This window comes from Panthera tigris, chromosome B4 (genome assembly GCF_018350195.1).
Source record: "Panthera tigris isolate Pti1 chromosome B4, P.tigris_Pti1_mat1.1, whole genome shotgun sequence".
NCBI classification, from domain to species: domain Eukaryota; kingdom Metazoa; phylum Chordata; class Mammalia; order Carnivora; family Felidae; genus Panthera; species Panthera tigris.
Window position 1 is genome coordinate 67,856,681 of NC_056666.1, and position 23,887 is coordinate 67,880,567.

Here is a 23,887-nt window from a genome sequence, read left to right on the forward strand (position 1 = left end):
ATAACCTGATGGAAACTGTCAATATACATTTTATCTGAATAATATTGCTATATTTTATTTTATTTTATTTTATTTTATTTTATTTTATTTTATTTTTAACGTTTTTATTTATTTTTGAGAGAGAGAGATAGCTCACGAGCGGGGGAGGGGCAGAGAGAGAGAGAGACAGAGACAGAGATAGAATCCAAAGCAGGCTCCAGGCTGTGAGCTGTCAGCACAGAGCCTGACATGGGGCTTGCACTCATGAAATGCGAGATCATGGCCTGAGCCAAAGTCAGATGCTTAACTGACTGAGCCACCCAGGCGCCCCAATATTGCTATATTTTAAATCAATGGTTGGCTAGTGGTCTTTTCTACAGGAAATGCTTAGCTCTTTTATATTAGCAGAGTTCATATCCAGAGCATATCCAGGCAAAATTGGTTTTGATGCATTCACTCAGATATTGTTGTTTCAGGTTAGTTAGCACTCTTTCCTTAAAAAATATGGAATACATAAACATTTTCTTTAAGATCAAAAGGCTTTATTGGTTCTGTTATTGTCAAATCGTGCATTAATTACATCTTGTTTGCTCTTCACAGTAACTACATGAAATCTCTGCAGTTATGTTCAAATTTGAATATACAATTTTAAATTTAATATTTATCCTAGAAGTCATTTAGATAATTCCTATGCCTTCATTTTGTAAATTTGGACTCTAAGAGAGATTTGCCCTGTATTACCATCTGCTTAGTGATAAGCAGTCCAGGTTTGTCATTGTATTAGAGCTTCTTCAGGAGAATACAAATAAATAAAATCTATAGTTAATTTCTAAAACTTCTGTAGCTAATACTTTAAAGCTTTCTATAGTTAATTTGGTATAGTATCAGAACGATGACCAAGTCCATTCTAGAATTGCCGCTACTAAGTAGTAAAAGTTAGAGATTACAGCTTCTGCTCTTTTCTCTTTCCTTCCCATTGTGTGGCATATGCTAATAAATAGCAGTTAAGGGTTTAAAACATTGTGGAAAAAGATAAAACCAAAGACAGTCACTAAAAGAGATTAAACTATTAATTCCTGGGTTATTTGGAATTCTACTTGTATGGCTAACCTAGAGTCCTTGGCTATGAGTAAAAGCAAAAGGAAAGAAAGTCTGTTGTCATGTTAAGATTTGTGGAACTTCTGGTATTAAATCACAATTTAGATTTTTGTGGTATCTGGCATAAATATTCCAATTGTGTTTAAGAAATCCTATATTCAAATTACTCTCCAATATGACACTATGGATTTGTATTCAAAATTATTAAGACATGGCATGCCTAAATGAATTTCAAAGGCCTTTGAAATTAATCAATTTAGTCTCTATAAAATTAGGAAGAACAGACAGAAAAGTTTCCTGTAGTACATGGACCAAGTTAGGCATACCAATACGCACACACCTTACCACCCCTGCCACCATACGCACTTATATGAAGACATCCAGAAAAGAGATACACTTATAAAGGCAGAAAGATGTGTCCAGATAATCATAATCAAACCAAAGAGAAGAGTTGAGGTAGTTTTTCAAGTATTTGGGTCAGAAAAACACACATTTACCTCAGATACTTGGATAATTGCCTCTACTTTCCACTTGTGTTGTCCAAGAAAGTTTGCCACAGAGACAGACTAAAGATTCCATCTCATCAGCCCTCACAGGACTGAGACAGGAAAATGGCCCTTGCTGCCCACACTGGCTGGAACAATGACTGACGGGGCGCCATCCTGAGGCATCCTGAGCCCACTTGGCACTAAACCACAGTGATACATCTATTAATAGTGAAAGCCTGCCCAGAAATTAAGCATTCTCCTTTCCATTGAGATCAACAGATTCAAAAGCTGCTAGGGGGCAGATCTCCATAACTGTTACATACTAATACTGAAATAATGAGCTGGAATGTGTATCTGTTTTGAATAAATACAGAATTTAGAGAGTAGCTTGATTGCTTCAAAGTTCGAACTCAGTAGTAGTTCTATTTTTTAAAGCTATTTTTTTAAAGCTCTAGTAAAAATAACAACTCTTCCAATACTACTGAAGTTATGAAGTACACCAATGATTTGAAATTGTCTTCCTCAGTGTAAGTTCAATGTAAATTGATGTAAATTCAAGGTGATTTTCAAATATATCAACATATTATGTAATTCATTCAGAATGAGTCGTACGATTTTATGCTTTAAGATGGGTCTTGAAATTGATCTAGTGTAACACCTCATTTTACAAATTCAAAAATTAAAACAATTGTGTAAGAATCATAAGCTGGTACACAACACTGTAGTACATACACAGATGAAGATTTGGATTACTTATCTTTTTCCTCAATGGAATGCAAGGAGAGACGTTTTCAGGGAGGGTTTCTCCTCCTCTTTGTTAATTAATTGTTCCTGACCCTCTTCGTCTCATAATCAAACTGGTCAGCTTTTGGCAAACTGAAACTTACTCTTTGCTACACAGTCTGTCTGTATCCACGGATCCCTTAACAAATAATCAGCAAACTCACTTCTCCTCACTCTGATTCCAGGAGAGAAAGGAGGAAAGCTTTACAGAGCTTAATAGCCATGGTGCACTTTTACATGCTCTACTGCAGTGCTGTATGCTAGGCTTTATACAGCTGGTGTATTTACCAGTGGTGCCAAATTTATGTGACAATTATGCCAGTTATGTCAAATTATAACAACAGTTCAGATAGAGATAGTTTAAAGTCTTTATGAGCATACATAAATGACAATTAGTTCATATTTTGAAAATAATTTCAATGTATGTTGGAAGAATATTATGTTTACAACTCCAATCTTCAGGCCATGAAAAACATTATATTATGAATATAAAATAAAAACAAAGATATATAATTATATAATTTAATGTATAATATAGAAGATAGCGTATCATAAAGACATATGGTATTAAAATACATATTACTTACCATATATCATGGATTTCCTATATAAAGATACATAATATTAATTAAAGGCTTATTACTTAACAGGCACTGTTTTAAGTGATGGATACTATTGTTATCCCCAATTTACACATAAAAAAATTGAGTCCCAATGAGGCTTAAGGTCATACAGCTACTAAGCAGAACGAGATTTGAATCCAAGCAGCCTGACTACAGATGTAACATCTAGCTCATAGCTGGAACACAATATAACCAAACACTAATCCAGATATATTCAATGAGATAAAATAATAAATTTAGAAAATTTAAAAAGTAGGCCTCTTTCTTTATTGGTAAGAACTTTTTATTCCATAGAAAGTCACTGATGCCGTTTTGCAATTTTATTTTTGCCCACGATAATTTATAGCTGACCTAATAACAGGGGAAATTATAGTAGTTAAAAATATGTATATATATATATATATATATATATATATATATATAGAGAGAGAGAGAGAGAGAGAGAGAGAGAGAGAGAGAGAGAGCGCTACTCAGCATCATGCAATTATAATAGCAAAAACAATAAATATAGGAGGTGGCTTTAAAGCTTGATTTTAAAATGTGCTCTTTAGCTTTAAAATTGATTCATTCAAGGGGCACGTGGGTGGCTCAGTCTGTTAAGCCTCTGACTTCAGCTCAGGTCATGATCTTGAGGTCTGTGAGTTTGAACCCCGAGTCAGCTCTGTGCTGACAGCTCAGAGCCTGGACCCCGCTTGAGACTCTGTGTGTGTCTCCTTATCTCTCTGCCCCTCTCCCACTCACGCTCTGTCTGTCTCTCACTCTGAAAAATAAATCAACATTAATTTTTTAAAAATAAATAACATTCACCTATTCAAATATTTAAATGTTTTACTTTATAATGGATATGTCTATAGGACTCTCATATAAATTTTATCATGTCATCTTTTTGTTGTATCTTAAAATTGCTGTGAGGTAGTAGTGTAATAACTGGTAATCCCATTTCATTAGCAGAGGGAATTTAAAAAAGGAAAAGGAATAATCTTCAGCTCTCACCTTATAAAGCCACAACTTGGCCAGATACCAGTGCTCTAAATTTACTATATAACTTATTTTACTTCACTTAATGCTTAACTTCCCAACATATAAAAGCCAGATCATATCATTTTTATTTTACATCTGTTTCACTGTTGGCATGTGGTTTATTTTATCAAGTTAATTAAATTGTGTACCCAAACCACTCTGAAGTATTGATGATCATTCAAAGTTAGGTTAGAGAGGAAAGTAAAATCTTGATATCATCAAATTAATTAAGATATACTCAAAGAGAAAGGAAGAAATGTGAAAAGTATTCTGTAGCTGACTCTGTAGACTCTCTCTTGATATCCTACAAACCCAGCTGTGGATTTGAACTATGATACAACCATGTTTCGCATCGTCTCCACTTCCTCCTTAAAGGTAACTACAGGATCCCATACTTGACAGAATACCCCATGTGTTATCTAAATTTGACTTAGGACCTATCATTACATCAGCACAGCAGTGACTTCTGTCTTTCCTCTGCTACTGCACTTTCCCATTATACTATTTGACTGCCCAGTACACTTACAAGTCAATGCCCATTCTGGCATAAATCCCAAGGCTTTTTGTTCCCTAAAAAGTAAAACACTATTTTAGTTTCTAATTGTCCAATATTAGCCATCAGTAATGGTCACTCTATGGACACGAGAGGAGGTGAGGAAGCTGGCTGTGGTTTCTGTGAATTTCCCAGGGCAGCGAGAGTGCCAACTCCTTTGAAAGTGCGTCGGATGATGCAAGTAAGCTAAGAGTTAGCATGTTGCAGGGACGACCTTGAACCCACTTCATTTTAGAAAAGAAATAATACACAAACATGTGAGTAGCAAGTAACTCGTGACATGCCAAGATGTAGTGATCCCTTGTATGAGTGTCCCTGAATAGTCGAGGCTCTGTCACACTGAAGAATATACCTCTAAACTTCAGCTCCCTCCCGTCTTACTGGCTATCAACACCAGAGCTTGAGCAACTCCACATGTTCCTGAGAATCTCTCCAGGAGCAACGGACTGTTACTGACAGTAATATGCCAGATCTGTCTGATGTCACCGTCTGATATGTTCTTGTGTAAGCTGGTAGCTAAGGTGCCTAAATCAAGGAAATGGAACTCTATTGTACGGCAGTTTAGGGAGACTTGCTGTGTGACTGTGCAGAGTCCCCTCTTACCAGACTTAAAACCTCAGGGTTCAGAGAAACAAACTCTGCTAATATAGCAAAATCTACCAAAACTTTATTTAAAGGCCAGGGAGTGAGGGGAGTGGTGTTTGCACAGAATATATCCAAAATTAATACTTCCAGTTCTCATTGAAAAGATGTAGAAATCTCATGTGTTTAAAGTGACAAGTGAATTTGGCGCCCTTTGTTACCATTTATCATAAGGACAAAATTTGCAATAAGCAGTCAGCAAAAGCGAGTTTTTACATATTATTTCTCATAAATAGTCACCATCAGAGAGAAAATAGTGTGGTAAAGTGGTCTAATTCTAATAATCAAATTATACTTAGTTATGGGTAAGGGAAAGAGGTGGCTGGTCATCCTATAAATTACATGATTTTCTCTAATACTATAGTTAATATATGCATACAATCATTAAAAGATCTACATGATGTGAGGCATCTGGATGGCTCAGTCAGTTGAGCGCCCAACTCTTGGTTTCAGCTCAGGTAGTGATCTCATAGTTCATGAATTTGAGCCCTACATCGGGCTCTGCATTGGCAGTGCGGAGCCTGCTTGGGATTCTCTCCCCTCTCTCTCTGCCCCTATCCCACTTGCACTCTCTCTCAGTCTCACTCTCTCAAAATAAATAAATAAGCTTTAAAAAATTAAAAGAAAAAGATCTATATGGTGCAATTTAAAAGGTATGACATTTGGCATGAAGCAAATGTACCTTAGAAAGCCACTTCCACTACTGATTCAGCTGTGGTCTTAGGCTAGTCAGTTAATCACTCTAAGTCTCAGATTCCATATTTATGAAAGAGAATAATAATAGTTACGGTTCACACAATGACCATGGTGATGTTCTATAAACATCTTCCTTTATTTCTTCCCTCTTTGCTATTAATGTATAATGTAGACATAAAAAATAAATACCATATACCTCAAGACACAAGTTCCCGTGACATCCAGTCCCAAACACTGATTAGCTTTTTAGAATCATTGCTAAGTTCACCCTCAGTATTTTTTTCTTAGTTGTAAGCCTTCAAGCACATGTTTTAGTAAGTAGACTTGCACTTCTGGAATGAAATTACAAAGGTTCTAGGAGTTTTTGTTTGTTTATTTGCTAACGTGGGGGAACGGATCCAGGTACAGCTCTTGTTCTCTAGAAAGTCAGTCACTATACAGGGGGAGAGAGGTTTGGTTGGGCCAAAGCTTGTCACTTTAGCCTTCTCTCTTGGACTCCCATCTCCAGTGTCTAGGAGAAGATGTTTTCCTTTGCTTATTAGTTCAACTTACCCATCAAGGACTCATGGCAAATACCCAAAGCACATGGCTTCCTGCCCCTAACCGGGCATCCACACTGTCCCTTCAGCCTTGATCTTTCCTCTTGCAGGTAAAAACAGAAAAGATGGAGAGAAAAACATGGTGGATCCTTTTCTCCCCGTCTGTGCCAGCCTGCCTCCAACCTGGTGATCGTTGACACTCACCATTTGTGTGAAAGCCTTTTTTTCTTTCTTTCTTTTTTTTTAACGTATTATTCTAGATTATACTAATTTACTCAATTTTGTAGCTTCTGCAGTTTTCCCTCCCATCTAGATCTTAGAGGATTTTCCCCCTTTGAAACTTCTAAACATACTTTTGAGCAGGAAGATATTTAAAAATATAATTATAGCTTCACTAATATGAAAAATGGCTAGTGAACTAACCTAGTACGTCTTATAATGGCCAAGTGAAATTTTTGTGTTTTCATGTCCTGTTTTTCATTGAAATTACATATCTCAGAAATTAGCTCATTATCTGAAAACAATTATGAAGAACTGGTGAATTATAATACAGGAGTATTGCCACTGAATGGACTGTTTGATTTAGCCAAGCAGGTAATGAACAGTGTTGTTGTCAAATTCACTAAGGTGTCATATTAATTAGGATGCATTCTAAGGAGCATTACTCCATTGGTCTTTTGTATCCTGATGCCATATATATATTCTTTGGCAAGAATGGATGAAAAGCAGCAATAAACAACTCAAGACTGTCCATGGCTCTGTAGGGTTTTTGGAACAATTCCTGGGATTGGGAAGTGAAAATGGACAGCATCCAGAGAAAATTGTTGTCTCAGTAGCAAGGTTTACGTGAAGATACCAAGCCGTTAACAGCATGGATGTGTATTTAATTTTATTAACTCCTACCATCAACCTTCTTGGATCTTTAATTTGGGCAGGAAATTTGAGACTGTGACTGGAAGGACTTGAGCAGAAGTGAAAGATTAAAATGAAGTATATATAATTCTTTCTGGAACTGCTTAAATTTCATTGTTTCAAAACACTTTAATTTTTCTCCTTTGGTCAAAAAGACATGCTTAAAATTCTTGTCTCTTTACCAGAAATAATTTTGCTCTTAAACAGGTTTATATTTAGGTATAAGGTATTATATAAACTTCTCATTTAGTAGCTCAAGCAACCCCATCTGTTGTTGGAAGAACTCTCAGGAAAGTTTTGAGGGATATGGATATGACTCTTAAATATATATGTAGTGTTCTTTTTTAAATAGCTCATTAGTCATCATAAAGGAATAAAAATCTCTGGCTCAAGATGTTGTTAATTTCCATCTTTTTAATTTTTTTAAAAATTTCCAGTCTCAATTATTGTCACAAATGGAACTATCTTAGAATTTAGAATAGAGATCCAGATCAATTGCCATTTTAATAAGATATTTAGAATTTTTCTGAAACTCTCATGTACCTGTAAATGTCATCATGGAGATATGTGCATGAATCATCATTGTGGGCATCTTTCATAGACCGTAATTGAAAGTATACCACCAAGACCAGATGGGGATATAGTTGTTGGTTTTTAAAAAAATTTTTAATGTTTATTTATTTTTGAGAGAGAGACAGAGTGTGAGCAGGGGAGGGGTAGAGAGAGAGGGAGACACAGAATCTGAGCTGTCAGCATAGAACCTGATGTGGGGCTCAAACTCAAGGGCCATGAGATCATGACCTGAGCTGAAGTCAGACACTTAACCGACTGAGCCACCCAGATGCCCCTAGATGGGGATATAGCTTTAAAAAAGAAAGAATAAAAATTTGAAAGAAAATCACATGACAACAAATGTGCTTTTCCTGTTTCTGGGAAAGGGAGAATATTCTTGTTTAAATAAACTGCATTGATAATAAGTAGAGGTTATAAAGATTCATTGCTCTCCTGTTAGATTTATTCTCATTACGAATGGATCTAAGTTCACTTCTCTCAATGTTAGAGGTTAAAAAACTACCATGCTCCTATTAAATGGTAGGGATGTTTAATATTCACCTTCACCTTAGTAGAGCTTTAAACATTGACAAGACCCCATGACATTGAACTGTGTTTCAGAACATTATGTAGAACCATTGTCTTAACTAATTTTGAGAACAGAAATAGGCCTACAATAATAAAAGGACTTTAGCTGACACATACTGGTAAAAAAAGAGTTCGCCTCTCCTAATATAACTGATGTCCTTTCAGTAATGTGATTTTTTCAAGATTATTTTATTTTAAAAGGGAAGATAATTTGTTGTGAGAAGTTTTTGTGTCCTTAACATTCAAACTTTTCATTAAAATTTGCTATTTTAGTAAAAAATAAAGAATCACAGAGTTTTGCATGTGGTGTTTGCTTTAATGGCTTAATGGGAATTACAGGTAGAGAGTAATGCTAGATGTGTTTCACGCTTGCAGCAGCTCTGGAACGTGAAGGTTTATATTAAATGTGTGTGCCATGTGGAAGGGAGTCCCAAAAGGACCAAAAGTTTAGGGTCCGGTTGTTTAGAAAGTCAGTGTTTAAGAAGAAGAAAGTACATTAGTAATCAGTACTGCCTAAATGTCAGCACAAACTCAAGCAATGCATGGGGTGGAGTCATGGCTGCTGTGCAGCCTGTTTAATGCTGGAGGGTCCCAGTTTCAAATCTTCTATCCCATTTGACTCATCCGAAAATGTGTCTCAATTATTGATGGGGTCATTTTAAAATATTTTTTTCCTGGCGATTTTTTCTCAAGTGTCTAAACTCCTTTTCATAGAATGTTACTACTTTCCCAAAGAAGAAATGGCCAAATTGATAAATAATTGTGTTCTTGCTCAGTTTTTCCTCTGATTACCTATGACCAAGAATTGAGTGGAAATCACATCTATATTTTGCTCATACATAGGCATTTTTACCTAAAGACACTGGCAAAATTAAGGAAAGTTAACAGATGGCTTTATGGTGATCAAGAAAAACTGGGGATATATTGAGTATGAATTTATAGACAGCTGATGTGTTATCTTCATTTATCTGAGTTAACAGATCAAGCAAAGATTTAAAAAGTTATGGTCATTGTTATAACAGTTTTGGTCATTTTTTCTAAAATATACACTTGTGCCCAAGATATTCATACTGTCCCCAACAAGAGAGGTCTCCAAAGAAAGCTCAATACCATTTTTTAAATTTGATTCTGATAATGCAATAATTTAAATCATCATGCTATAGTTATTGGAAAGTTGGTTTCATGGCAGATTGGCTGTGTTTACATCCTAGCTTTGTCATTTGCTAGCTGTATGACTGTGATCGTTTAATCTATCCATGTCTCTGTTTCCTCATCTGTAAAGTAGCAAAAATGATAGCACCTACATCATTGATGATGAGATTTAGCAGTGACTTCAATATAACAAGGGCCCAGTAAAATATATTAGTTTTATTAAAATAAAACATATAAAATTTGTATTCACTAACATTTTATGTCATATAAATTTTATGTTGTTATGAGTTCATACTTGTTAAAAAATACATTATATTATTCAAAAAAACACACAGAAATCCAAGAAAACAACAGGGAAAACCTGTCAGTATTCAGGTAGCTTTTTGGAGGGCTTTTGCAGATAGGCACCTTCGGGCTGCAGGATCTAAATTTCAAATGGGCCTTTTCTCATTTTGTGTGAGTTATGCCAGGACACCCAGTCTCTTGTCCCAATCTGTACTCTGTTACAAACTATCTGGGTGACTCTGGCAATAACATTTCTAGACTTCTGGATCCTTTGGTAAATATACAGATATTCACTTACATGCACTCTAAAATGTATGTGATCCATATTACATACTGAAATATTTTTGTTATTTGCCTGCAGTCAATGATTTCATAGTTAAAACATTGAGAACCTGGAGAGATTTAGGGGTAGGGAGTATCAATGTGGCAAATGAGACTGCATTGAACCACAGATGATAGAGGACCATTCTGGATATTTCCCACAGTCCTTCTTCACTGGTTGAAAAGAAAAAAAAGAACAAACTTCAGTAATTGTAGATTCCTTTTGCCTGACTTTGAAGAACCCACAATGTTGAAACATAGCACTAGCAAGGACCTTGACAGACCACTAATTATCCCCTATAGGTGAGATTTTTATGGAGCGTTCTCAGGCAGCAATCTCTGTGAGGGATATTTAAAGGCAGAGGAAAAGAATATAAGTGAAAAACCAGGATAGTAAGACAGAGGGTAGTGCAAATAGAGAAGGAATTACATAGTCGCAGCCTCTACCTGAAGAAGTACAGAAAGGTAGGTCTAAGAAAAATAGTGATAGAGCACCATGATTTTGAATAGGAGATAGAGAGTATCGACACTGAAGTTTGCACTGGAAATTTTATCCTACGAGGATTTGGTCAGACTGTCTTCATAAAAACTAAAAACAAAAAGGGTCATTTAAAAAGCTTTTTACCTCCTCCCCCAGATCTTTTTTTTATTTTTCTCCTTACTCCTCTCTTTCCAGCTTCCTAAGTATTTAGTGGTAGTGAGAAGAATCAAAAGAAAGTTTTGCCAGGGCTAGTCAGAGAAATTATCCCAGTTCCTCCACACACACTTCCCCCTCCTCCTGCCATCCTGATCTGTAATGATTAAAAACAAAAGAATGGGGGTGCTTGGATGGCTCAGTTGGTTAAGCATCCAACTCTTGACGTAGGGTTAGGTCATTGGGATCCTCTGTCCCTCTCTCTCTGACCCCTCTCCCACTCAAAGTAAGTGAACAAACATCTAAAAATTTAAAAAAATTTAAAAAAGAAAGAAAATGGAAGACTAAAATAATTTCTCATTGAATGTATATAAGCATTTAAAATGCATGTCAAATTCCAAAGTTCCTTTCTATCTGACCAATGTCTCTGTGTCATTATAATTTCAATTTAATTTCATTTTAATTTATATATATATATATATATATATATATATATATATATATATGTGTGTGTGTGTGTGTGTGTATACACATATATATATATATATATATATATATATATATATATATATATACATAATTCATTATAAATAACATTCTTAGGAACAATTAGCTATCTGCCTGAGGGCCACTTAAGAAATTGGAAAAATATATTAGTAGGGTAATAATGAAATAAGCTGCATGTAACAGTCCATTTGCTTACATTTTTCCCTGACTTTAATTCATTGCTTGTATATTTCTTGAGAGTGTTTGCAAAACAGTAGGAGCTTAAAGAGAGGGAGAGGAAAAAGGAGAGGGAGAGGGAGAGAAGGCAGAGAAAAAGAGAAAGAGAGAGAGAGGAGGTGGAGGTAGAGAAGAGACAGAGAAAGAAAGAGAGAGAGAGAAAGGGAGGGAGGGAGGAAGAGAAACTCTTAGAATCATGTATTGCTTTTTTCTCCTCATTGATGGAAGAATAACAAGGGTGGCCAGTTCCGAATGCCTTCTTGTGTGTGTGCTGAGAGGAACTGGTAGCTGCATTTTATTTTCTACCATAAAACTTTTTTCTCCATTATGAACAGGAAAAAATGAACAAGTAATATCAGCTACACTGCTTTGAAAATCTTCCTCTGGGAGATAATACAATACTGGCCCTGAGCTGACCTCCTGGGTTGTGCAAGTTCCTCTTGATAGCACCACTCCGTTTTTGCTACATCGTGATTTTTTAGTACAAACTAAGGGACTTCACACTGCCAACCTTTCCTCACCTCCAACAAATTTATCAGAAAACACTTTATTTTTAAATGAAAACAAGTTGTAAATGAGCAAGCTGAGAAACAGATCACTCCCAATTCAATAATTACTGCTGCTTAGTAGCTCAGATGCCCAGGAAGCTCTTACAGGAATAATAGCAACAATACTTTTGATACTTAAAGTTTACTGAGGACTTTCTATGGATCAAGTCTACCACTATATTCTTTAAAGATACTGTTTCAATCCTAAAAAAAAACTATTCTATATTATGATCAATTTTTATTACTCCTAGTTTACAGATGAGGAAATGGAAACAATAATTTTAAAAACTTGCCCATGATAAATCAGGGCATAGAACTTATTATATATATAATATTTGTATATATTTATATTATATATATTCATAAATATAAATATAAATATACACACATATATATTTTAGAGTGCGTGGAGAGTTTGTGTGAGCATTCAAGAGCGACAAAGGGACAGGGAGAGAGAGAATCTTAAGCAGGCTCCACGCTCAGCATGGAGCCTGACGCAACAAAGGCGGGCTAGATCTCATCACAACCATGAGATCACGACCTGAGCCAAAATCAAGAGTCGGGCACTTAACCGACTGAGTCACCAGGCAAAGAGCAAAGAATTTAAAGTCAAGCCTCTTTTAAACTCCACAATCCCTGCCTTTAATAGTACTTTTCTCTCAGGTATTTTCCAGGAGATATTCGTAGTCACTTACTAGATGGAAAAGTGTACTTCGCATTACTAAGTAACATTGCCACACCAGGGTTTTGAGGATCTCAACCGGCACCTTTCCATTTGCTCTCTCAATTTTACCTCCTTAGGATGATATTCAAGGCAAATGGAAAAGTAGAGCTTGTGTTGTGGATGACTGCTGTGTTTACAGAACTGAGAGAAGTTCAAATGTGTTATATGCATTTATGTAGACACCAAAATATTTGTTAAGAACCCGTTAGCAGCCAAGCATATATCAGAGGAAACAAAATGCACAAATTTAATTACAATGTCTTGCTTAACAGTGTTACTCTTCAATGAATGGATGACTGAGTGAAATTATTTGGCATGTAAGATTCCAACAAATATGTTCCTAATATGCAACTCTAATCTGAACTTTTAAAATATTACTCATTTGCCACTCCAAGAACTTCAGAGAATAACAGCAGGGCAATAATTTATACTTTAATGGTTAAAGGCTAACCTATGGCAATTCTGTCTTAAATCCCCCTTAACATTTTATTGATGCCATACCTTTGTGCTCAGAAAAGTATCCAATCAATATGGTTTTTACATATGAAAAATGCAGTTTTTTCTTTCAGAATATTGCACGTGTTCTATATTACTTATGTGTCTATTTTCATTTATTCTGGATGATGTATATATGTTGCTTTTAATTAACATCGAGAAGTATAAGTACACTATTAGAGATGATCCATTTATAAAAGTTTATTTATATGTTATATAAACCTCCAAATAATAAAATTTACTACCATCAATAGGATGTGTCTTGTGTTATTTTAGTATTAGCAGTAATGTATTTGTATGGATCTATCTATACCTTTTCCCCCTTGGGATTAGCTACAAGGAAATCATCTATACCTTAGCAAAAACCAAAACCCATTTGCAAAAACCAAAATGATGCAGACTAAGCATCTGATTTGATAAATAACGAGTAAAGTATTTATATTTAGCTACACATGTCTTTAGTACTACATTCACAATGAAAAGCCAAAGGTATCATTTTACCAAAGTTGTTATTATATTTAATATGCCTAATTTAGTTGGGGATTGACTCCTTTCTGGTGTAAAGAAAACAAGTGAGAGTATTTTCTGAGATGTCTATACAAGGATGTCTCTATTCCCTGAGAACCTTCTGTGGCATTGTAAACAATGGATGCATCTGTACCACTTAAAGGATGTTTTTCTCATTTTTAAAAACAAGAAATTGTGATGTAAAGTATAAATGCCTTGTATGCCATTATCGTGGCATTTACTGGCATTTACAATTATAGTTATTTTTTTTTAGTGGTTATTTATTTTTGAAAGAGAGACAGAGCATGAGCAAGGGAGGGGCAGAGAGAGAGGGAGACACAGAATCTGAAGCAGGCTCCAGGCTCTGAGCTGTCAGCACAGAGCCCAACGCAGGGCTCGAACCCACAAGCCGTGAGATCATGACCTGAGCTGAAGTCGGATGTGTAACTCACTGAGCCACCCAGGCACCCCGACAATTATGGTTATTTATTTGCTGGTCCATTTCACTCTTTTCAAGACCCTGAAAAGCTCTTCCGTACCCAAAAGTTATGCATCATGTGTTTTTTTACTACCTGGCATAGTGCTCTCAATGAGTAATATTGGTGCTGACCTATGAAGCATCTATGAAAACTTATTTTTAACATTGTTTTATGTTCTGCATTAATAATCTTTCTGTCCTAAGACTCTTCAGTATAGTATTTTGTGTTTCAGAGCATTTCTGGTGTATCTCTGAGTTGGTGATTGTTTTTTGCATTTTATGGAAATAGAGATATTTCTTGTCATATTATTTACTCCCATTACTGTAACTAATATGAATATGTTATCCAAAATGATACAATAATTCCCAGAATTTTCTACTCCAAGTAAAATAAACTACCTAGACCATTTAGGGTTATAAAAAAGAATTTGTTCCATCTGGGGGAAGCACAATGAAACATTTAACTATTCTCATATCTGGACTTATTTGTGCTACCATACCTGATTTATGCATTCAGCAAACATTTATTAACTTGCTATACTCTGTTAGGTCCTATAACGCCAATTGCATTTTATAAGTCAAAGGTTGTCATGTGTATCCATTTTATGAACCCAAGATTGTCATATTTATCTTGAATAATGTCATTTCTAAATGATAGCATTTATCTCCTTTTTCAAAGAGACACCATGAATCCATTTAGCAAAGGCCAGAATATTATTATTATTATTGCCTATTATAGTTTATATATTCCAAAAGAAATATGGCAACACCGATTATATCATACAAATGTTCTTTAATTTTATAGAAGATGTTTTTTTGTATTCTAATGTGCACTTAATTCGCTAGCTGGGATTCATTGATTCATTACCCAAATTTTCATTCCAGGCCCTCCAGGCCCTCCAGGTGGTCTGCGAATAGAAGACATTAGAGCCACTTCTGTGGCACTTACTTGGAGCCGTGGTTCAGACAATCATAGTCCTATATCTAAATACACTATTCAGACCAAGACTATTCTTTCAGATGACTGGAAAGATGCAAAGACAGGTAAGTTTCATTTGTCTGATTAATCTGTGCATATTTTTAAATGAATTCTTTTCACAAAAATGAGTATCTGGACTTCTTAAGGATTTCATCACCTACCTTGAAATGCTTTTCTATTTTTAATTTTTTTTTCAAGTATCCCTGTGGGATGGTAATGAAGAAAACCACAAGGAACTTAGACAGTTTAAAGCTGCAGGGGAAGCAGCATTTCTGAATCTATAATGGGAAAGCAAAGAGAGGCCTCCTAGTTTTCTAGTTTGCTATGTGTAATTCTAAGGTTTATTAGGAAAAATAAACTTCAGGAAATCTTTTTTTTTTTTTGGCAAATGATATCTATAGCTTATTATTTATGACCCATTTTTTTTTTTTGCAATTACATAGGTACTATTATTCTGCATTTTTAGAAAAGCCACTTTGGTTATAAATATTAATTTAAGCACCCAGTTTCTCACTACTATAGCCTTTGTTTTTCAAAGATGATCATACCTGCTTTGAATTTCCTCAGAACATATTTTCAGTGAAGTTTTGGGTCTCCATTTTTTTTCTTATACTAAGGTATTCTAAAAGTTGATTAGGAAAAATAAATGAGTAAGTGGGTTCCCACCTTAATAGCTATTCCCATTGCCATTTTTCATGACTAGACTATAACATCACACATCAGTTTATCTGTTGTAATGTCAAAGAAAATGAAGGATCCTTTCAATGAAATAATCTGTTTCTGTTTGTCATTTTGACATTATTTTTAAACAAACTTGTAATTGCTAGAGTTTCTTTTAGACATAATGAAGAGACATAGAAATATGTGCTCAGTTGTCACAAGGGGAGAAAAAAACAAAATGAATAAAATGTTTATCTTTTTAAAAATTTGAAAAGAAGTAATCCCAGAATATCCCAAACCTGCTCTTATTTTTGCTTTAACTAACATAATGGGATTTAATTGTATTGATCATTGAGAAGTTTTAGTTTAGATTTAATTTTCTTTGATAATTTATTCCTATTATGTGAAATGAACTAAATATAAACCTGAAGGCTGTTATGAGGGTTTAGATATATTTTAGTATTGAGGTATTCTCCATATATTATATAAAGAACACGAGTTAGAAACAGGTGAAATATTTCTGCTACATTATGCTTGCGAATGTAAGTTATCTAGCAATAAACTTGGCAAAATCAGGTCATTTGAAAAATAATATAAAAACAATTTAGATGTTTGATAAACCTGAAGTATGGATATTTTCTATTTCTCTGAAGAGAATGAAAATGGATGATAATGATAATATTAGATATCTAGCCTAACTGACACTGATTATAGATACTAGAGAACAGAATGCAATGAACACATTTAAATTTGGTTTGCTTTGAAAAAGGAGTAATAATTGTAATCATTTTCATTAAATATATGTTCTTACTAGGTAGCTGAATAAAAGTATACTTATCATTAAAATATCTATATCTATTCCACTGGAAAGTAAGTTCCATAAGGATGAAGGTTTTTATTCACTGCCCTACTCTAACTCCTAGATCAGGCCCCATAATGCTCATTTATTAAACACATGCTGATGGGGCCTCCATTGTATGCAAGAACCTGTCCTAGATTCTGGATATACACCTGGCCATCCACGAACAAAACAGAGAGAAGAAACACACACACACACACACACACACACACACACACACACACACACACACCATACACTCAAAAGAGTTTACATTCTAGTAGGAAAGATGGCAATGAACAAATAATTACAGTAAATGTACAGTAAAATGTACAGTAAGTCCTATGGTGAGTAGTGCTAAAGAGAAACAATCGTGAAGAGGGATCAGGATACAGGAGTTGTATTTGAAAGAAAGGGTGCTTCTGATATTAATCTAGTCACCCCAACTTTTGCATGGTTCTTGTTTACATGTTGTGTCTTTCACAACTGTCAGCCTATTTCAATCTTTGAATCTATAGTATGTTTCTGTTGAAACATACAGTTGCATCTTATTTTTTATCCTGACACCCACTGCCTTTTGATTGGATTCTTTAATCGATTAATATTTCATGTTACTATTTATATAGCTGGGTTTATATATGCCATTGTATTTTATTCTGTTTATTTTTTTAAGTTTCTATTTAAATTCCAGTTAGTCAACACACAATATAATATTGGTTTCAGGCGTACAATTTAGTGATTCAACACTTCCATATAATACCTGGTGCTCATCACAAGTGCATTCCTTCATCCCCATCACCTATTTCACCCATTCCCTGCCCACCTCCCCTGTGGTAACTATCCATTGTATTTTTGCTTATTAAATGTTTTACTTGTTTTTGTTCCTTTATTCCTTCTTTACTGCTTGAGTGAATATTTTCTAGTATAACATCTTAACTACTTTAATGAATATATATTTATGTAGTTAATGGTTACTCTCTATATACTATATATACATTACTGAATATAAATAAATGAATTTTAAATATAAATATAAATACACATATTATTACTCTAGGGCTCACCAGCTACATCTGAACTTGTTAGAATACTTCATATGTTTACTAACTTAATTTCAGTGAGATATGGAAATGTTACTCCTAGATAACTCTATTGCATCTTACCCATTTTTTGGTGCTATGTATTATTTTTATTCCTCTCTATGTATTACAAACCTGTTATTCTTCTGTTACTGTCTTCTAAAGAAGCTACAAGAAGAAAGGAAAGCAAGTACATATTTATAGAGTTTGTTATATTAACTTTTTTATTTTCCATTTTTAGTCCTCCTCTTTTGTTCGTGTGGATTTGAGTTACCATCCTTACTTTGATAGAACTTCGCATCCACCTGCCTTTAAGATATTATCAAATATATTACACTTCTGTATGTCTTAGGCCCAACAAAAATTTTTATTTTATAATATAAAATATATACAATAAATATTTTTAAATGTTTATTTTTGTGTGTGAGAGAGAGACAAAGCATGATAGGGGGAGGTGCAGAGAGAGAGGGAGAAAGAGGATCCTAAGTGGGCTCCACACTGACATCAGAGAGCTCAATGCTGAACTCAAACTCATGAACCGTGAGATCATGACCTGAGCCGAAGTCGGATGCTTAACCGACTGAGCCAACCAGGTGCTCCTATAATAAAAAATTTATATATATGAAACTCATGAGACAGAGTAAAATGATAGTTGATGTCAGCCACTAAATTTGGATGTAGTTTATAATGCAAATAGCAATAGTGGATGACAAGATATGCTGGGGCTTGTAGATCCTATAAGGAATTTTTAAACGAAGGAGAAATAATGATGTATGGAGAAGGGATTTCTGGAGGGCCAAAACTAGAAACATGGAGAATAGCTAGGAGGATATTGAAGGTGAGGGATGTCCAGGTCGGAGATGTCAGTGGCTAGGACAATGGGATAGCAATGTGCATGGAGAGCAGTGCGTGGGTTTGAGATATATTTTTGAAGGCAAGACAGAACTTTCTAACAAATTGAGTATGGATATTGAGAGAAAGGGCAGAATTGAGGATGGGCAATGAGATTTTGGCTCTAGCATCTGCATGGAAGGTAGAAACATTCACTGAGAGGGAAGAGAGATTAAGTGCAGGTGAGGACTTAGTTCCATTTTGGGAAGTGTTCTCCATTTATTTATGTAGAACTGAATTTCCATCTAGCATAATTTTCCTAAGTGAAGAAGTTTTTTAATATTTCTGATTGTGCAGGTTGCTGGAGTCAATGACCTTTAGCCTTTGGAAATTTCTTTCATATCATATTTGTGATAATTTTTTGAATATAAATTCTAAGTTGTTTTTTGAGCATTTTATTTTTTATTTCTTTTTTTTAATGTTTATTTATTTTGGAAAAACAGAGAGACAGCGTGAATAGGGGAGGGATAAGAGAGAGAGGGAGACACAGAATCTGAAGCAGGCTTCAGGCTCTGAGCTGTCACCACAGAGCCCGACACAGGGCATGAGCTCACAAGCTCACAAACCGTAGTGATGACCTGAGCCGAAGTTGGATGCTTAACCAACTGAGCCACCCAGGCACCCCTTTATTTGTTATTTCTTTTATTTTTTAGTTTATTTATTTTGAGAGAGAGAGAGAGAGCGAGAGTGAGCAGGGGAGGGGCAGAGAGAGAGAGGGAGAGAGAGAATCCCAAGTAGGCTCTGAGCTGTCAGCACGGAGCCTAATGCTGGGCTCAATCTCGTGAACTGAACCATGAGATCATGACCTGAGCCAAAATCCAGAGTTAGAGGCTTAACTGACAGAGCTATCCAGGCATCCCTTGAACATTTTGAAAATATTATTTCTTTATCTTTTTGCTTTTTGCTTTTGTTGTTTCTGATAAGAAGTGAACTATTTATTGTTTTTACCTTATATTCCTATATTTAATGTGTCCATCATGTCTAGCTGCTTTCAAGATTTTTTTCCTTTTTGCTTTTCAGCTTGATGAAAATATGTTTATCCTGGTGGGGGTTTACTGGCAAGCTTGATCTTTGAGTTGATATCTTCCTTCAACTTAGAAAATTCTCAGCCATTATCTCTTCAGATATTTCTTCTGCATCATGCTCTCTTTCTCTTCTTGGTCTGTGTTGCAATGTATGTTAGGTTGTTTGATGTGTTCCATAGATCATGGATGTATGTGTTTGCTTCTTTTTTTTTTTTTTTTTTTTTTATTTTTGGGACAGAGAGAGACAGAGCATGAACGGGGGAGGGTCAGAGAGAGAGGGAGACACAGCATCTGAAACAGGCTCCAGGCTCCGAGCCATCAGCCCAGAGCCCGACGCGGGGCTCGAACTCGCGGACCACGAGATCGTGACCTGGCTGAAGTCGGACGCTTAACCGACTGCGCCACCCAGGCGCCCCTGTATGTGTTTGCTTCTGATTGGATAGTGTCTAATGAATTGTCTTCACCCTCATAGATTCTTTTCCATGCTACATTCAGTTTGCTGAAAATCCTATAAAAATTATTTTGATTTCTTTTTTCTATTTATCTCCAGGATTTTTTGTTTCCAGGATTTGGTTCCTTTTCATATTGTTTACATAGTATTCCATAGAAATGTCCTTTTTGTTTTGCAAGTGGTGCACTTTTTCCCACTTGTTACTTTTACATATTTCTAGTAATTTTTCTATAGTCCTTGTCTGATCATTTAACATCTGGCCATCTTTAAGTCTGGCTCTGTTGATTGTTTCTTTTTTCCTTTCTTGAAAATGAATCACATTTCTTTGTTTTCTCATGTCCTGATAACTTTTTAAATATCCATACATTGTGTAAAAAAGAACAGTGGAGCATAAAGTGAATACTACTTATATCCTGGAAAATGCATGTCATTTTTCCAAAACTGTCATTTTGTCACTACAATCTGTAATTGAGGTGATCTGACTTTTGCCGTTAGATTCAGTTCAGTACAGGGTCAAGTAAATTTGAGTGGAGGATCAAAACCTCTCTCACATGTGAATGCTTTCCAGCCTTCCCATCAGACTTTGTTTGTTCTTCTAGCCTGGCTCTCATGGAGGGTTCTATTAGCTTCCCTTCTTCTGCCCCAGGCAGCTGTTGTCTAATCATTAGTCTGAAGCCCCGAGTTCCTGGGGGTGGGTGGGGGAGTGGTTCTCAGTTACAGGTTCACTCAGACTTCAGCAGACCCAAAACACTTGTCCCTCTCTGGGGAGGCAGATCTGTCTTTGCTCTCTTGCCACTCACACAGCCACACACAACCACATACTTATTCAGGGTAAGGCCTGGAGTGCATATGGTGGTCTCCATTTTCCTGCTTTGCTCTTAGACTTGAACAGATCTGAGATGTCCGTGCCTCAGAGGGAGGTTTCTTTTGGCTCTCTTGTCCTGCCCCCAGCTGTTTGTAGTACACTTGGTGAAGGCCCACAAAAAAAGAATTGGCTGATGGGTATAGATGCTCCTTGATTTGGGGGCTTCTGGGATTCGAAACAGCCATGCCAGCCTACCTGTTGTCTTTAAATATCTGTGAAAAGTTTTGTTTTTCTGAACATTAATGACTATGCTCTCCTCTCCCTGTTCCTGTACCTATTCTTCTTCACAAATTTCACAAATTCAGCTCTCTGATAGGCTCTGAAAAATGATTATTTTGTAGATTGTATTACCTGTTCTTTTTATTAGTTATGTAAGTAAAATTCTCTTGTGACAGTGTCCTAAGTAGAAATGAAAAATACTTTTTGCAGTAAATGCAACCATGTAGTTTTTATTTATAGTGGTGCCCACTAAAAATGGAAAGTATAAGACTAAACTCTGTTTTATGAAGGTAATTATTTAAGGTATTCAGTAAATATTTTTCAAAGATACCAAGTTTCAGCAGTCCAAGGATTACATTTAGAATAATGATATGGAAGAATAGACTGTATGTCTTTGAAACAATCTATTGTAAATATTACTTCTCTTGGACTTTTCTGGGATGGACAGCAGAAATTTGATGCCATTTTCTCAGGGTTCTACACGATGCATAGATAAGATTTAGAATGTTGTGTTTGATTCTATACTGCTACTTGGAGAGGAAATTTTATAGAATATTGTTGGTGATAGGACGTATGTATGGAAGGGGACTGAACATAAAGAGACCTAGAAACCGTGCTATGAGGATCAATTAAGAGAACAAACGTGGGATATATTCTCTAAAATGAAGAAGAAAAATGTCTTTGTGTTTAAAATTCCGTCATGTGGAAGCCTCGAATTTATTGGTGCAAATCTGTAATATCGTCTTAATACATAAATGTTTCTTTAATGTTAGATTATTTCCTTAGAATAGATATTTGTAAACTAAATTATTTAGTGTAAACATGCCTAAACCCATGAGCTGAACTAAAAAATTATCCAGTAGAAAAGAAGAAACAATTTCTATTACCACCACCAACATATGAGTATCTCTTCTACCACATCTTTACTTAGTTTTTAGTGTTTTTTTTAATTCTTTGCCACATTGTTAGGTTTTAAAAAATGCAAAAAAAAAAAAAAAAAGAAAGAAAAACCACTAGGCTTCTTGTAGGATACTTTGTAGAATTTACTATTTCTCTTTTGCCTTTCTGTAGCCTCACTTTTTGTTGTTCTTATTTCAAATATGAATTTCTGGGGTTTTATGAGGTTACATTCAAAATTTCCTTGGAGAAAAATCAATGAATCACATCTTTTGGGATGCCAGAGCACAATTTGCTTCTCTTTCACTGCAGAGAACTTTGCCAAATCTATGGCTCCTTTCAAAGTTCTGCCAGAAGACCTTGTGGGTGGGTCTGAAGGCTCTAATATAACACAGAACCAATGAGAAGCCTATAAATGCCCTTTTCCATTCTCAAACGCAGACCTGCTTTATCACTTAGAACCTCTGAGTGGCTTCTGGATAGTTTCAAATGCTTGAATTTTGGATTGAGAGGGAAGAACCTAAAGGTTCTGAATGTATTTAAATTCTAAGGAAACACCAGGATTCACTAAGCAACTTCAAAGAATCTAGAACAGGTGGGATTACATTGCCTAGAGTTATTCTTGAAACAATATATTTTTTAGTCCAGAGGTCATTCTGGCTATTTCTGAAGCTTTTCAGTTAGTGCATGTGGCCTGATGGCAGAGTGCCATAAGCATGGTTTCCAGGCAACAAAAACACTGTGAATTATTGGCCTTAGGATACCCATGAGGCTTGCTTCTCTTTTCCTCCAAAGATTAGTCACAATCTTTTTATTCTGAGCCTCAGGGACTCAAGGCATTTGCAAATGAATCTATGGATTATTGTGTATGGTTGGTTGTTAAAGTAAGACCTTCTCAAGAGGGTCTTTTGACCTGAGTGTTAACGTAAGGAGCATGTCTCCTGCTCTGTATCCCTTTGATTGAGAGTTACACTCAGGAGTAAAACCAAGATTTAAACAGCTATCAGGTTAATACTCAATGTAGTTTTTATAGGGAGAAGCCTCTGACAGTCATGATACAGTTAAGATCTGATTTTCTATACTGAAATTATCTGTTAAACAATGGCCTGACCCAGAACTGACCCACTTAAAACTCAGGATCTTGAGACCCCAGTCCTGATTCCTAGCACTTGCGTCAATTGTGCAAAGTGCTCTCCTCTCTTTCTGACTCTAGGAATAACAAACAGGTGGCAAGAAACTTGGCTGAAGAGAGGGGACACAATGTCCTCTGCTTCTGACTGTTCTGCATTTGGCCCGGGTATGAATCTGCTTCCAAAGCAAAGCTGAACTCTGCTCCTGTCTATGTGGGTGGTTTTGGAAAAATAAAATATATCCAATAGTTCCTGCCAGGACTGAAGAGTTGGGGGAGAATTGCATGGGGTAAAAATCCATTTATAGGGATATTCAGGGCCAGAATAAAACAAATAAAAATGTATAATAGAGGTAAAACAAACAGTAGCAGTAGAGGAGAAAGGATCAGCTCACAGTTAAAGAGAGTGGGAGAGGGCTTAAGGGGACTGAGACAAAGTATACTGCCTTACAAGGGAAGATAATTTATAGACTGAATATAAGCATCAAAGCCACAGAGTGTTGGATATTTTGTG

The 23,887-nt window shown here is 35.6% G+C and overlaps 1 protein-coding gene across 1 annotated transcript in view; it reads left to right on the forward strand.

Moving 5' to 3' along the window:
• The window catches only part of CNTN1 (contactin 1), a 278,894-nt gene that overhangs the window by 179,243 nt on the left and 75,764 nt on the right, over positions 1–23,887 (forward strand). Inside the window, exon 16 of the mRNA XM_042990807.1 lies at positions 15,226–15,384. Within this exon, the coding sequence (XP_042846741.1) occupies positions 15,226–15,384 (159 nt within the window). The remainder of the gene's footprint in view (positions 1–15,225; positions 15,385–23,887) is intronic.